The 15,441-nt window shown below is 35.8% G+C and overlaps 1 protein-coding gene across 2 annotated transcripts in view; it reads left to right on the plus strand.

The window, feature by feature from the left end:
- LOC150107557 (attractin-like protein 1) overlaps positions 1-15,441 on the plus strand; it is a 355,255-nt gene that overhangs the window by 67,494 nt on the left and 272,320 nt on the right. For both annotated transcript variants that reach the window (XR_016548201.1, XM_090391383.1), the window contains exon 6: positions 3,882-3,972. Coding sequence is in view for 1 of the 2 variants with exons in the window: in XM_090391383.1 (XP_090247509.1) it covers positions 3,882-3,972 (91 nt within the window). In the remaining variant the exon portion in view is untranslated. The remainder of the gene's footprint in view (positions 1-3,881; positions 3,973-15,441) is intronic.

A 15,441-nucleotide genomic window follows, 5' to 3' on the forward strand; every position in this document is an offset into this window, starting at 1 on the left:
GCGGGATGAAGAGCCTTCACATACCTATATGTAAAATAAAAGTTTCTAATTCAGTGGCTGGTATGTGTATCTATAAAGAGAACAACAGAAATAAAGCTAATCTTAGACATGACTTTAACTGTTTGTTGGTATATGCTATCCATTCATTTTCAACTCTTAGTGAACTTGTGAACAAAGCCTTTCCATCTCGCTTGGCCTGTTGTTCTTTCTTTCAGAAATTGTAAGTTCAAGTTGGTAAGTTCTTTTATGTTGTCCACTAATTCAGTGGCAGGTGTGTGTGTATATAGCATGTATATATATTTGCACTGTTAAGGTCCCATCTAAGATTAGCTTTGTTTGTTCTCTTTATAGATGTATGTTCTGAAGGGGCAACCAGTTATTTGGTTTTTGTGAAATTAGTCTGTTTAATCTATACTAATGTAACGATATATATCTATTGAAAATCCCAGTATTTGCTGTTGTTTTTAAATCAAAATACTCATTATAGTTGTAAAACCAATCTACAAAATGTGTTTCATCATGTTAAACTTTTTTGAAATTAAATTGAAATAGCTGTATAAATGTGAACAAGCTAAATCGGGATCACTTTGTTTCACAAATGGTTTTGGAACTTTATCACTGCAGTGGCTGATTAGCTGTCACTAAAAAAACGTTTGTTAGCAGGATTCAAAAGCTCTGGAATGAATATTCCTTGAGGCTCAGAAATTTTCACAAATATCACCTTTTCAACCCCATTCCCAGATCTCTTATCGCTTCTACTTCCTTTAAAGTTTCTCCACCAAGTGTATACTTTGCATCCCATCATTGCTTACCAAATTTCAAATTTTAAAAATGTTGTTATACTTTGCATCATCGAACTGATAGTTTTGCTTATCTGCCCATTTATACAGTCTGTTGAAGTCCTTCTGTAAAGCCATAACATCTGCTTGTCTCTGCATTGCTCTTCCCACATCTGCAAATAGCTGTATATCACCAGTTAAACCCATCCCAATATCATTAATATACAAATTGAACAACAATGACCCAATACACACCCCTGCAGTACACCACTAGTTACTTTCCCCTTTTAGGATATACATATACAACTTTCAAATCTATCTGACAGCCAGTCACCGATCCGGCTCAGAAGTCTGTTATCCAATCTCATCAGTTATATACATTTATGTATATACTAATAAATAGCATATTCACTGAATGCATCACTAAAGTAATCTTCTCCGGAATGAAGTATATATTCCCTATTTCTCGCTAAATTCCCATCCCTTAAGTAAATCTTGGTTCTCCAAATGATGTGCCCAGGCTGTAAATGAAGACAAAGCATACCTTAAATGGCTATCATTAGGAACTCTGCCTTCTCTTACTGTTCTTACACCAAACACAGTGGTGTTTTTGGTGTCAATGTATCAAAAACTGATTACCAAGAGCAGGAAACTTGCATCATGCCCAATGGTAGCCATATGTTTTCGGTCTCTTGCCAAAGTAATTTGCCACAACTTCTGCCCAACACCGCTCCCACTTCCACTGCACCCCAGATGGGTCTGCTGCATCATCACGCATAGAAAAAAAATCAATCCACTAGCATCATACTATTCCTCAAATGTCTGCATAAATTATTTTGGTAAATCTTCCCAACCATTCCATCCAAACACTCAATGCCTCTGCTTACTTTCCACCAGAAAATGATCAGAAAAATCCTGTCCAAATTAAATACCAAAAGTCCCCTGGTTTTGACAACATTCCTATAATTGTTATGAAGACCTGCACTCAAGAATTGATTCCTATTCTATGTCATCTCTGTTTACTATCTTACTCCACTGGTAAGTGGAGTAAGATAGTATAAAGTATAGTAGGATAGACACAGTGGTATCTACCCTACATCCTGGAAATTAGCCTATGTACAATCTATTCCCAAGAAGGGAGAAATCTTTGTCATCAAACTACTGCCCAGTCTCTCTCACCTCAGTCTTCTTCAAAGTAATGGAGAAACCCATAAACATCCAACTCCTACACTACCTTAAAGTACTCAACTAATACATGATAGTGAGTCTGGATTCTGCCAATGCCATTCAACAAGGATCTGCTCAGCTCACCTGTGTCACCTACTTTGGGATAAGTACCATGGAAAAGTTTGGCAAATCCCAAGTGGTTGCACTTGATATCTCCATGGCTTTCAACAGGATACAAGGCTTTCAACTGGCACAAGGGCCTATTAAGTGAACTCCCATCATTGGTCTGCCCTGCAACTTGGTTGGGTTACCAGTTTTGTCGCTGGACACACATTGAGCATGATGGTAGACTGTTTCCTTTTTTCTAACTATGCAATTAATGCTTGGGTCCTGTAAGGTTCTGTCCTCTCACCCACACTTTTTCCTTCTATACATCAGTATTCATCTCCAGTTGACCATCAATCCAATACATGGTTTTGCTAATGACAGTACACTACATTCCTCCTTCTCACTATACAAACCTTGCACCAAACCACCACAACCCACAGAACAACAATCTCTGCAGACATAAATTCTAATCTCCAAATCATTCTTTGATGGGACTCAGATAACCTTGTCAATTTCGATGCTGCCTGCAAAACACAGGTCTGCCTTATATCCCACAAAAAAAATAACCATATTCACTCAGCCTTACCTTTGACAACACCCAAATCTCTTCAGAAAATGAGATTTCTCTCCTTGGGATTACCTTCACATCATAACTGTATTGGAATAAATGCATTACAACCATTGTCTCCTTGGCATCCAAAAAATTAGGATTTCTCTTTCACTCAGGACATTATTCTGAATAGCTGTTAGCCCCATGCAAATAACAGACCCATCCATCCAACAAGTACTGTTAAACACATCTGGGGACAGTGTCCCCAAAAAGCTCACTAAAAATGCTTGATGCAGTACAGAAGAATGCAATCAGACTGATTAGTTACTCATCTCTTACCAACCCATTCCAATCACTCTCTCACAGGCATTTAGTATCTACTGCAAATATTTCCATAGGGAATGATCATCAGAACTAGCATCAATAATCTCCCCCCCCTCTCTCTCTCTCTACCTAATCCATTGAAAATGTTGCTGCCACTGAAAACCACTTCACAGTCCAACTCCATACTAATAGAAAAAGTTTCTCTTCCTTCTCCTTCATTCCTTCTGCTGATTGGTTTTTTATACCCACTATCCAATCAACAGTTCGTGGGTTTGAATCCTGCTGTGGGCATGAATGTTTGTGATTGTCTTACATTGGGTGGGTACTGCCATAGATTGTGTATTATCATAGCAAAATACATATATCTAGCATCTTGTGTGCTTGGGTTTCAGTACAGAAATTCCTTCCAACCTGGACATATCTGAATTATTCAAATTTACAGCACCAGCTATGTAAAATGGTGCTGTATGAACTTTGCTGTCCTTACATTATTAAAAAAAAAACATAAATTATCATCATCATCATCATTCCTACTGTTGCCATACTCGTAAGAACCTCCCTTCCTACATGTTTCTTAAGGAATACAATGCACAGGCATTCACATCTAACGTGAACAAGTTCCTCCTTTCCCAAATCTCTTCCCATACACACTACTAACGTACTGTAGGTTGACCAACCAACCAATCTTTCGTGTATGAGTCCACCATAAGAAATTTACCTATTGGCTTTATTTACACCTAATGTTATTCATTCAGTATTATAAGCCAGATGTGACACACACCACATATATAAATTGTTTAAAAAAATGTTCATTTATTTTACTTTTTTTTTAAATTCCACACCCATGAAAGGTTGTAGACTTGTAGTACTTTAGTACTATTAGACTAAGATTTTTTAAAAATTTATTCTATTATTGTTATTTTTTAATTTTTTTATTTTGTCTGAATTTGCAGATACAATTTCAAATTGAAGAAGTGGGATGTTATAACATTTAATTCTTCATATCCTATCAATAGGTATGGCCATTCTATGGCTGCTTACAAGGTAAGTTTTACAAGATACAAAGTCTTGATTTTGTCTCATGTTAAAGCATTAAATACGAAATCAATTTCCAATTCTGAATTAGCATGTATTTTAAACTGTGCTAAATTTAATGCTGTTGATACACTAATGACTATTATGTATCTGTTCCTTTTGAAATATTGTACTTAATTCCAGATATGACACATTTTGAATTTAATAGCTGTCAGAAAGGCAAAAAACCTAATCAAAGCCAGATTACAGATTGCATCTGTTTTCATGTTTCATACTTCTATTCTTAAACTTTTTTTTTTCCATATTGTTCATTAGTTTTTCATGAAGTCCAAAAGTGAAGCCTCTTAGTGTTTTCACTTTTGGCACCTAAAACTCTGAAATCTGTAATGTGTGGGTTTTTTGTTCATGATTTTATTCGGGTAAGGGGAAACTGAATCTAAATGGGTTAAGGATACAATCAGCACCAAGTGTGTTAGATATAATAGTTATAAATATTATATTGTGTTGTAGGTTTCAAGTATATATATGATTTTCATTGCCTAGTGTAACACTTTCATACAATACAACTGAAGTGGCTTGAAATGTATTCTGTTTAGTCTCTTTGAGCAGGGTTCTCAGATTCTCTAACTTAGCCTGTCAATATATGTGCTATAGGATTTTCACCTTTTTACACACACACACACACACACACACACATATAAAACATGATATAATAATATATATAATAACATATATCTTTTTCTCCTTTTCAGCCATTGCTGGACATAGGCCTCCTCTTCTTTCCACCTTTCTCTATTCTTGGCAATGGTTGACCAATTTTTCCTAACAAAATTTTGCAATTCATCACTCCACCTTCTTTTAGGGCGTCCTCTGCCTCGTTTCCCTTCTTTTGGAATTCAGTTTGTTAGTACGGTGGTCCATTGCTCATCTTCTCTTCTGAATAGATGTCCAGCCCATTTCCATTTTAGTCGTTTGTGGTGAGATTTCAGTGATACTAGTCTGGTTTCGTATCCAGGTGTTTCGCTTCTTATCTTTTAATGTGATGCCTAGCATCAGCCTCTCCATTTTTCTTTGAGTTGTTACTAGTTTATTTGTCAGTGCTTTTGTTAGAGACCACGTTTCACAACCATGTGTGATGACTGGAAGTATACACTGGTTAAATGTTTTCCTTTTTAAACAGAGTGGGACATCATTGTTTTGAAAAATTTTCCAAAAGTAACTTTAGTAACCTTTACTACGAGTTGCCTCAGTCCTGAACTACTTCAGACACAAACTTTGTTTGCCTACACTTGGGTAAAGGATTAAACTGAATTTATTATAGTTTAACCAATTGGAAAATAAACTTCCAACATCTTTCTCTAAATCCAGAATAAATTAATAATGAGGTGGTACACCTTTTGGCAACTCGTATAAGTAAATATGACCTTTCTATTGCTTCTGCCTCCCACTGACGAGACCTCAATAAAGGTCGAAACCGGTCTGGGTATTGGCCCTTTCCTTAATGCATAGCTTTATACATGTCCGCAAGGAGATGTGTTTTGCATTATGGGAGATACTGAGACAAGGAGTGATGAGAGCTTGGTCCACCTTTACTATGAGTTGCCTCAGTCCTGAACTACTTCAGGTGCAAACTTTGTTTGCCTATACTTGGGTAAAGGATTAAACTAAATTTATTATATTCCAGTGAGATTACTTTTCGAATCATTTTCATACTTCCACTTTTTTGCTCACTAATTCTTTTACTCATGAAAGATTGGGAAAATACTTTAAAATAAAAAAAAAGTAAGGTAAACAATTACAAAGGATGCACGAGATATGATCAGCAAAATGCTATGTAATTAGCAGACAACATACATTTTGGCTGTAAATTTGGGACATAGTGTACATGAAAAGTGTAGTATGCCATTAAAAAAAAAATAAACCTTGTAAAATGTTTTCAATTATTTAAATAAATTATTTCATCCTGGTGAGTGATTTTTTAAAATAGTTGGCATAAAAATGTATTGATGGAAAATTTTTAAAATCTGTAACATTTATTTTTACGACGTATATAGGTGCACTAATCGAATTTGGGTATAGAAAAAACACTAATGTGAGGCGCATTAATCGAGGGATTGCTGTATTATAATAGTCTATCTATCTATCTTTCAGTGGCTTTAACAGGCACTTAAGCACCCACGACCTTCCAAGTATCCTTGGATTTTCTAACCATAATATGATGATAAGGCAGTTACCCCTATGCCTCTAAGTATTGTGTAAATTGTGTGTGTTCTACTGGCTGGTTTGTCTGTTTTGAGGGAATGAAAAATCCCAGTTTTCGGGAGAAAAAATCCCAGTTTTTATAGTTTTTTTTTTTTTTTTTTTAGGTAGATGGACCAGCTAACTCATCTTCATCGAAAGACACCATATTATGATAGTACTACATGAAAAGTTACATTTTGTGTGCTTAATGGTCAAGACTGGATAACTGGGAGGAGACCTCCACATTTTGGGGAATGCTGTAAGCCGACCAGGCTTCTCACCTGATGTCCAATCCTCACCCTCTCGTGGTGCACCCTGTTGGGTATTTACCTGGATACTGAACAAATGAGAATGGGCTGGCAATTTGGGATTTAGTCAATCAAATTCAACCATAACCATAACTCAAAATAATGGTAATTTGCCATCTTCACTAAAAATTGTGCTTAAATAGCAAAAAGATTTTACTTGTTCTATAGGTTCTCCATTTAGGATGCTGTTGATATTTTCAGTATTTCTTTCTATTTTCATTGTCTTTATCTTTTAATTGCTGATATTCATACATATTACATCAGTTATTCAGTTTAGTAAGGGAATCCTGAAGAGTGCTGTATTTAGTTAGGAGTATAACATCATCTTCACAAAGTTGAAAGCTGAGATTAACATGGCAGTTTTGATGTTGGGTTTAATGCTGCTTCCCCTCATAATGTGATCCAATTAGATTATGAGTAGCAGTGGACATAATGTGCACCTTTGTTTCACATCTGTTTTGATTCTAATTATAGTCTTCTTGTTCATCCCTATAATGGCTTCTGTGGACAAGCTCTGTATTATTCCAGAGGATCCTGTGTTCAATGTTCACATGATGCCAAGCCAACCTGGGCATGCACAATTTGTATGTATATTAATAGATAACTGTGAGTTATTCATTCTGAATAAGTAACATGTGTACAGAGATGGAAATATTCAGTTAAGATGGATTGATTACAAAAATTTCATTTCACATATTGTGAATCATCATCAGTGTAATATGGTTTGAAATAAAAAAAAAAATAACAGCGAAGATATATGGAGAATGGAATCTCTCTCTCTCTCTCCTATATGCAATCATGAGACAGTCAGGTAAAAAAAAACACAAAAAAAACCAATATTATTAGGATCAGTTGAAGTGTGCTTTTGTGCGATAATATTAAAAAAAAATCTTATGTAATTAAACAGTATAGTTCTTAATAATTTCCCAGATTTTTGGCATAGAGTCCATCGATAAGGTTGAAATTTGGGCAATGCCGAAGTACTTTGGAACTTTGTTTAAAGAGGTACTTTTATAGGAACATGTACTATATAGTAATTTGGTATCATTCCAAAGGATCCTGTAGCTAGTATTAGTAATGCCTTGTTCTGCAAGACCTGATTTGTCCCATTTCTTGGAAGAAATGTAGGCTTGGTGTTCAGAAAGGTGTATAGAAACAAATTAGTTTGCATGGGACTGAATAGACTCCAGGTAGCAGTAGAGATGGAATTTTATCTTTTGGTGATGGTATCAATGAGGTAATTGAATTTATGTGCTTAGAAGTTGTGGAAATATTAAACTTCTTTAAGGTTCACGAAATGCATTCTGAAATACCTTTAATGTATGGGATGGTGATTCTCTATGAGTCTTCTCTCCTAATAGAGGGTGGAGAAAAATGTTTGATAATCTACTCTACTGTTTTGTGGTTGCAACTGTTGAGAATGGCAGTTTGTACAATTGTAGAAATTTCTTTCTGAAATAGATTAGATGAATGGATCTAAATATCAAGGAAAAATATAGTTCAGTTCGGTTCAGGTGCCATAGTGAATTGATTCTGTGATATCATTGTGATCCACATTGATTCTGTGATCTCATAAAAAGAGAATTGGGTGACTCCTTATCAACATCTGCTTTTTGCAAACTTTCCTTTCATTTCGATCTATCCAGCTAGTTTAGTATGTTAACTAATTTTTCTTATTCCATATAAATTTATTTAGTTGTCTTCTTATGATACCAACTTTGCTAATTTTGTTGTCTGTGTCCATATTTAATTCATCATCACTAAAAATCATGCCTAAATAGCTGAAATTTTTTACTTGTTTTATAGGTTCTCCATTCAGGACGTAGTTAATGTTTTATAGTTAATGGTGTGTAGCCAGTATAATGTGTGAGTACTTTGGCTAAATGTTTGGTAATTTGTATGTGGGGGAATCAATGGCATCCGCAATGGGACGTAATGACACATTCTGCTTATGGATTTTTGGTAGTCCATATATTCGGGGAGAGGTCTAGAGTTGAAAGGTTTTAGTCTGCTAATCACTTCTTAAGGAGCCTTTGGAGTATTCTGATTTGGGAGTTGGGGGGGGGGATCATATTCAGTGGAGAGGTAGATAGACCGATTGAACAGCAAAGAAGAAAGCTTACCCGTGTAGTCAGTTTGGTTGAGAACCACAGTGGCATTTCCTTTATCTGCTTTGGTGATTATTATTTTGTTGTTGTTCATTTCTTGTAGAGCTTTTAATTTTTCTTTAGATAGGTTGTTTTTGGTGGTTTAGCTTTGGTAAGAACTTCAGCTACATCCAGTCTGATATTGTTTGCAAAATGGATGGGAAGGTTGCAGTTACCACATTCTGTCTGTATCATTATTTCTTTAGAAGGTATTTTTTTTTTGGTGCTAAGGCAAAGTTGTGGCCACGTGCAAGTGCGATGAGTGCTTCAGGCCTCAGGATAAGGGAAGACAGGTTAATTACCGTGTTGAGCAGTATTTGAGGTTCAGAGGCAGAGTTCTTTTTTAGACTTACAAATTTTATGATGTGCTGACATCGTATTTTAATAAATTCTTTCTCTGCTGAAGCACTAGAGACGTCTGAGAGGATTGCCCAAAGGTCGTCGTTCAGCATAGCAACAAGCTCTTCCTCTAATGCACAAATAGTCTTGTTGGTGTCGGCCAGAGCACGGATGGCGGCAATCTGTTCACCTAGTAGCGAGAAGCTAGTATGGCTATAAATGCAGAGAGCCTTCAGTGACGTGAAGCAGTGTTTCACTTTCACACATTCACTACTGAACTTCCCAAATCTCAACAAATTTGGGTGCATGAGACTGCCCCAAATTTGGGAAGCGTGCATCTTAAGAACATCAGTACAACAGCCAAGACAATCTAATTTATCCTGCTAAGAGGGCACCTTTAAGACTCTAGGACCAATTAGTGCCTGCTTGCACCTATCATAGTTTTATGTTCCCAGAAGATGGCAACCATATCCATGGTTGCCATATTCTTAACACCTTCTTAGCCAAATGGCTACAACCCCCAAAAAATCGTGAAAATATTAAAACCAGTTAACCACAACCTCCCTTCATAACAAAGATTACACTAAATCTATCACCATTCCTTATATTCAGGGCAGAAAAGCTAACAAAAATCCTAAAAAAAATATGACCTGACTACCTGTTACAAATCAAATATGAAATTGGCATCAATTTTTCGCTCCACTAAAGTCCATCCACTTCTCCTAGACCTACTTGGAGTATACCAGGTCCCTTGCAGTTGTAAACTGTTCTACTGTAATAATTATTATTATGTCGAACTGCCCCATTTGTAACATTTTTATATAAGTATATTTATGTTTGTTTAAGTGTATGATGTTACTTTTTATTTTCAATGTGTTTTTTCCCTTCTTGTTTCATTATTTTTGTGCCTGCTTGAGCTAATACAAAAATGCCTATATGCTCTTATCTCAAGTTCACTTATAGTACTATTATTTGACTTTAGTCCTTTTTAATCCACCTAGCTTTATCCCCCCCCCCCCTTTTAATTTCTTAAAGTATACTCTTACACGTGCTAGTAACGTAGACTGAGGAAAAGCCTCTGCCTGGGGCAAAAATCCTTAATCTAAGGTGCTGTAATTCTAGTGTATTAATCCTTAAAAATTTATAAAATTTATATTTGTTAATGACTGTGCCATTAAGGATCGTGTAAAAGAATTTTCTATCTCTTTTACATACATGAGAATAATTTAGCTAAGCACACATTATAACCCTTAAATCAATTTTAATCTCAAGCAACTCCGAATTACTCAGTCGTGGTGGTTACTTCACTTAGGTCACACAGGTTCAATTTGTTTTTATGAGACAGTGTTGTAAAAGTCATGGATTTTTGTTATTATTTTTATTTGATTCAATTCTAAGTCTCTATTCAATATATTTAATTTTTTTCTTATATTTACTTTATTTCTTTAAGTTTACTTAACTTATTTTAAATGTCGTTAATCTCGTTGCTTGCTTATAGTCTGTCTCCTTTAATCCCATCTATCAATTTAACCCCCCCCCCCCTCTCAGAGTCATGACTATGCAACTTCATGTGTATGTATTTTAGAATTTAGGAATTGCCTCTGGCTGGAGCCAATTCCTTTGTCTAAATAGCTGGCTTTTTCTCACACTGACCTCTGAAAATTTATTTGTATTTACAACTGCGCCATCAGAGATCGCATAGAGGAATTGTATATCTTTCCAATACATGCAAGAAAAGCACCCAGTACAACACAGAAATGTCTCTGATATTTATTTCTAAGTCAAGCAATGCTTAAATATACTATTCATCAGTCGTGGCTACTTTTACTCTTAAGGTCACACAGGTTCTATCTTTTTATGAGAAGTGCATTGGTCAGGCAGAATCAGGTAAGTTATTTGACAAATAAAACAATTTATTCATGCTAAATCAAGGTACATATAAAAATTAATACTACACATACAAAATTTTTATCTGGCTCTAATTCACTCAGCAAAATTAACATGGAAACACTATAAATTCACGTGTCTGGTTCTCCACTAGATTAATTAAACATTTCTCTCTTAAGCTTAACGACTAATGCAATAAATATGCTCACATATAATTCAGACATGGAAGCAGACTTGTACACGCTTTACATTAATTTAACTCAGACTATATATATAATTATTAGGCTTAACTAAATCTTTCACATACAATTCCCTCTTCAATATATAACATTATCTAATTCCTCATAACTCTGCAAACTACTTCACAATTATTTTAACAAAAACAAACCAGCTTTCCGTCTTTATGCTAACAAACTATAAAATCAGCAATCTTTCCATTAATTTCACATCTAGGAAAGTCCTATACAAAAGTCTTACTTGCTACTTTGTCATCCAGTTCATTACACAAAATCCTAGAGATTTTTGACACCTTCTTCTACTTTCCGGTTAAATGGTTAAATTCACACACGGGCACTCTTTACAACATTGATGATACTTTACACACGGAGATCATCAAGGAACTTAGCGGTGGGAACTCTGGAGTAGACCGTCACTGCTATTACGAACCTCCTATCATTGTCGAGCTTTGGCTGATGGGATGTGGATCCCCATCCTTGGAACGGCAGAACACACAGGAAACTTCTCGTAGCTAGAGCAGGAACAGAAAGCCTAACCTCTTTTCCCTTGATTCTTCCCCCTTTTATTCTGCTCTCCCGACCTTGGAACTCCTACAGATTCAATCACCCAGATTTGTTTAGAGGGGTTTCTCAGCCACCTGGCAGTCGCTGAGTTAAGTCAGGAAACCCCATACTTCGTTGACCTTCATAAGTTGCGATAGCCTCGGGTCTTACATTTTTAATCCCGTCTGAGTTATTTCTTTGTCTGTACAATTTTCTTATTGCAATTTATTCTAACATTTCTTTTTTCAGGTTTATTACAGCAAAAATGAGTTATGTATTAATCAAATTACATGTGTATTATATTGATTTCATTTCCCAAGTAAAATCAGTATAGAAGAAATTTTATTCTAAATTCCTTCCATACAAGATTTTACAGTGCATTGGCTAACAAAGATCAGGCAAGCTATTAACAAAACCAAACATGTTTATTCTAAGACAATTAATATACAAAAGTAATAGGACATATCACCTGCGTGATTCTCCATACATTCATTAAGACAATTCACTTAAAGCATTAGACAAAGACTTTTTTTAAGCTTAACTTAGTGGACACGTAGATGGATTTTCAACAAACATATCCCTGCTCTCTGTCCTATTAATATTAGACAAAAATATTATACACGTTTTAAGCATTATGTAGCAGAAGCACTATTCGAGTTTACAGTATTCTTTTAAGCACATTCAAACTCGCATTCGGCTTTCTGACCTCTTCAACACATTGCATCATTAATTAAACAGAACTCACTTCGATCAATTTTTACACACAATCTTGGATATTAACAGAGAGTAATTTGCTTACAAGTTCACAATTTCATGTAAAATCCTGGATCCAGTAGAGTTAAGAGTGAATTCCGCTGTTTCCTTTCTTAATCTTAAATGATGGCTGTGATCGGGCTCTATCCGACGGTATTCATCTTGCAAATCTTTCCTTGTAACAGTAACGTATTTCTTCAGTGATGTCAGGAACTGGTTCGACTGTGACAAATCAGCATGCAAGTGGATCGGTACACTTGTCAAAGAATTTAACAGAAAGCTACCTTGAAATATGGCCTCTTCTGCCAGTGAATTCCCCATGATCTCCAGAACTACTGCTCGTGGGACCCCGACTCTTCGCCTCCTCTAAAAGCTTGCCACAGGACTGGTTATTACTAACACCATGTTCCAACATAACAATGTGCACAAATTCACATGGAAAGAAGAGGCAAGGAATAAGAAAAGTCTCATAGACTATGTTATTGTTGATAGTGATGTTTTCTCCCTGGTGCAGGACACCAGAGTGTACAAAGGGTTTGAAATTGGAAGTGATCACTATTTAGCCTTGAGCAGGATAAAATTGAATTTCATATTGAAAAGAATAACATGTAAGAAAGTTTTAAAGCGAATAAAAGTTGAGCAGCTCTCAGATGTGAACTATAGACTAAAATACAGAAAGATTATTGAAAAGAAAATGAAAGAGTTTGAGAACAGGAATCAAACCTTGGAGATTCAGTGGCAAACTCTGAAGAAAACATTGATTGATTCTGCCAGAGAGGCATGTGGTGAGGTTGTGTGCAAGGATAAAAAAATCAGAACTCCCTGGTGGACACAGGAAGTTAAAGAGACAGTGAAGGAAAAGAAGAAAGCATATCAAAAGTTCCTGGCAAATAAGTCAACTTTTACTCTTACAGAATACAGAAACAAATGTAAGAAAGCTAAACAGTGTGTAAAACTAGCTAAACAAAAGTCATGGGAGGACTTTGGCAAGAATATAGAAAATAAATATCAAGAAGGTGGCAAAATATTCTGGAGGTTGTTGAAGAAGCTTAGGAATGGAGGAAAGAGTGCTGTAAAAAAAGTTAGAGATGATAAAGGTGACATGAAAACAGGAGAAAAAGATATCCTTGAAGTATGGAGTAATTACGTTGAAAAACTGCTAAATGTGTGATGACAGCCCAGTGATAAAAAAACACTGACCAGGCATGCAGTCAGGAATACATATCCATACTTGAAGTAGAAAAAGCCATCAAAGGCTTGAAATGTGGAAAGGCAGCAGGAGTAGATGATATTCGACCAGAAATGCTGAAGTATGGTGGTATAAAAGTCTTACAGTGGCTGCACTGCATAGTTCAGAAAGCCTGGACAGAGGGACGAATTCCCGATGATTGGAGTAGAGCTCTCATAGTACCCATATATAAAAAGGGAAATAAAACTGAATGTGAGAATTACAGAGGTATTTCCCTACTGAGTGTGTCTGGCAAGATCTATGCAAGTATACTTGAGAAACGGTTGAGAAGAATTGTGGAAGAAAAGCTTGGTGAAGAACAAGCTGGATTCAGGCCAAATAGAGGCTGTCAGGATCAGATCTTCACTTTACGACAAATAGTCGAGAAAGCATGGGAATATAACAAAGATCTGTATTTAAGTTTTGTCGATTTGGAAAAGGCATATGACAAGGCGCCAAGAGAGAAGCTATTCAATAGGCTGCAGTTATATGGTGTCAATGGGGCATTATATCAAGCAATACTTAGTCTTTATTTGAGTTGTAAGTCAGCAGTTAGAATTGAAGGAATTAGAGGAAGATGGTTTAATGTTAAATCTGATGTGAGACAAGGATGTACATTATCCCCTCTGTTATTCATTATCTATATGGATCACATTATGAAGGAAAGTGGTATTAAACATGATATTAAAATTGGAGATGTTAATGTCAGCTCTTTGCTTTATGCGGATGATGTTATACTTCTAAATAAATCCGCTACAAGTCTGCAAGATTCTCTGACTAAATTGAATAGCTATTGTAACAGATATGGTATGAAGGTCAGCAATAAAAAGACAAAGACAATGAAAATAGGCAGAATCATTGAAAATGTCAACTGTGTTGTGAATGGAGAACCTGTGGAACAAGTAAAACATTTCAGCTACTTAGGCACGATTTTTACTGAAGATGGTAAATTAAATATAGAAATAGACAACAGAATCAGCAAAGCTGGTATGGTGGGAAGTCAATTGAATAAATTCATATGGAATAAGAAAGAAATTAGTCGGAGCACTAAATTAGCTGTATACAAGATAATGTTCAAACCAGTTTTAACTTATGGATCTGAGAGCTGGGTCAGAAGTAAAACACTTGACCAAAGACTAGAGACCGCAGATATGAGAGTCCTGAGAAAGATTAGAGGCATGAACAGATGGCATCAATGGCAATATCATATTAAAAATGAAGATATTAGGAAAGAACTTGACATTGTCAGCATCCAGGAATGCGTTAGCAGAGCTATTCTCAGGTGGTATGGTCACTTAAATAGAATGGGAGAGGAAAGATTAGCAAAACAAGTGTTCTCTGCCAGGTTGGCAGGAAAACGACCCAGAGGAAGACCAAGATATAGGTGGATTGATATGGTACAAAGGGCCTTAGACGATAGAAATATAAGATCTGATAATGTTGGAGTCTTGACAAGTAACAGACTGATTTGGAGGAAAATTGTAGATAGGAAGTTAGTAATGATGTAATTTTTTCATGTAGTACTGTCATATCCTGTAAACCCCTTGAGGGTACATGGCAGGATTTTGATGATGATGATATACACTTTTAATTATATGTGCTTTTTGGCCCATGTAAAATCGATATAGCTGTACTGCCTATATTGATATAGGCAGTATAGCTAATAACCATAGAATATGCTGGAAGAAAGCCACTTTACTACACCACAGCGAATATAACTATTAAAGATAATTCTTGGAATCAGCCTCAGCTCTAAAAAAACTTCCCAACCCTCAACAAATTTTGGTGCACGAGAC

The sequence above is a fragment of the Typopeltis vanoorti genome, chromosome 4, assembly GCF_054136105.1.
Source record: "Typopeltis vanoorti isolate ZY-2024b chromosome 4, IOZ_Tvanoo_1.0, whole genome shotgun sequence".
Taxonomy (NCBI): domain Eukaryota; kingdom Metazoa; phylum Arthropoda; class Arachnida; order Uropygi; family Thelyphonidae; genus Typopeltis; species Typopeltis vanoorti.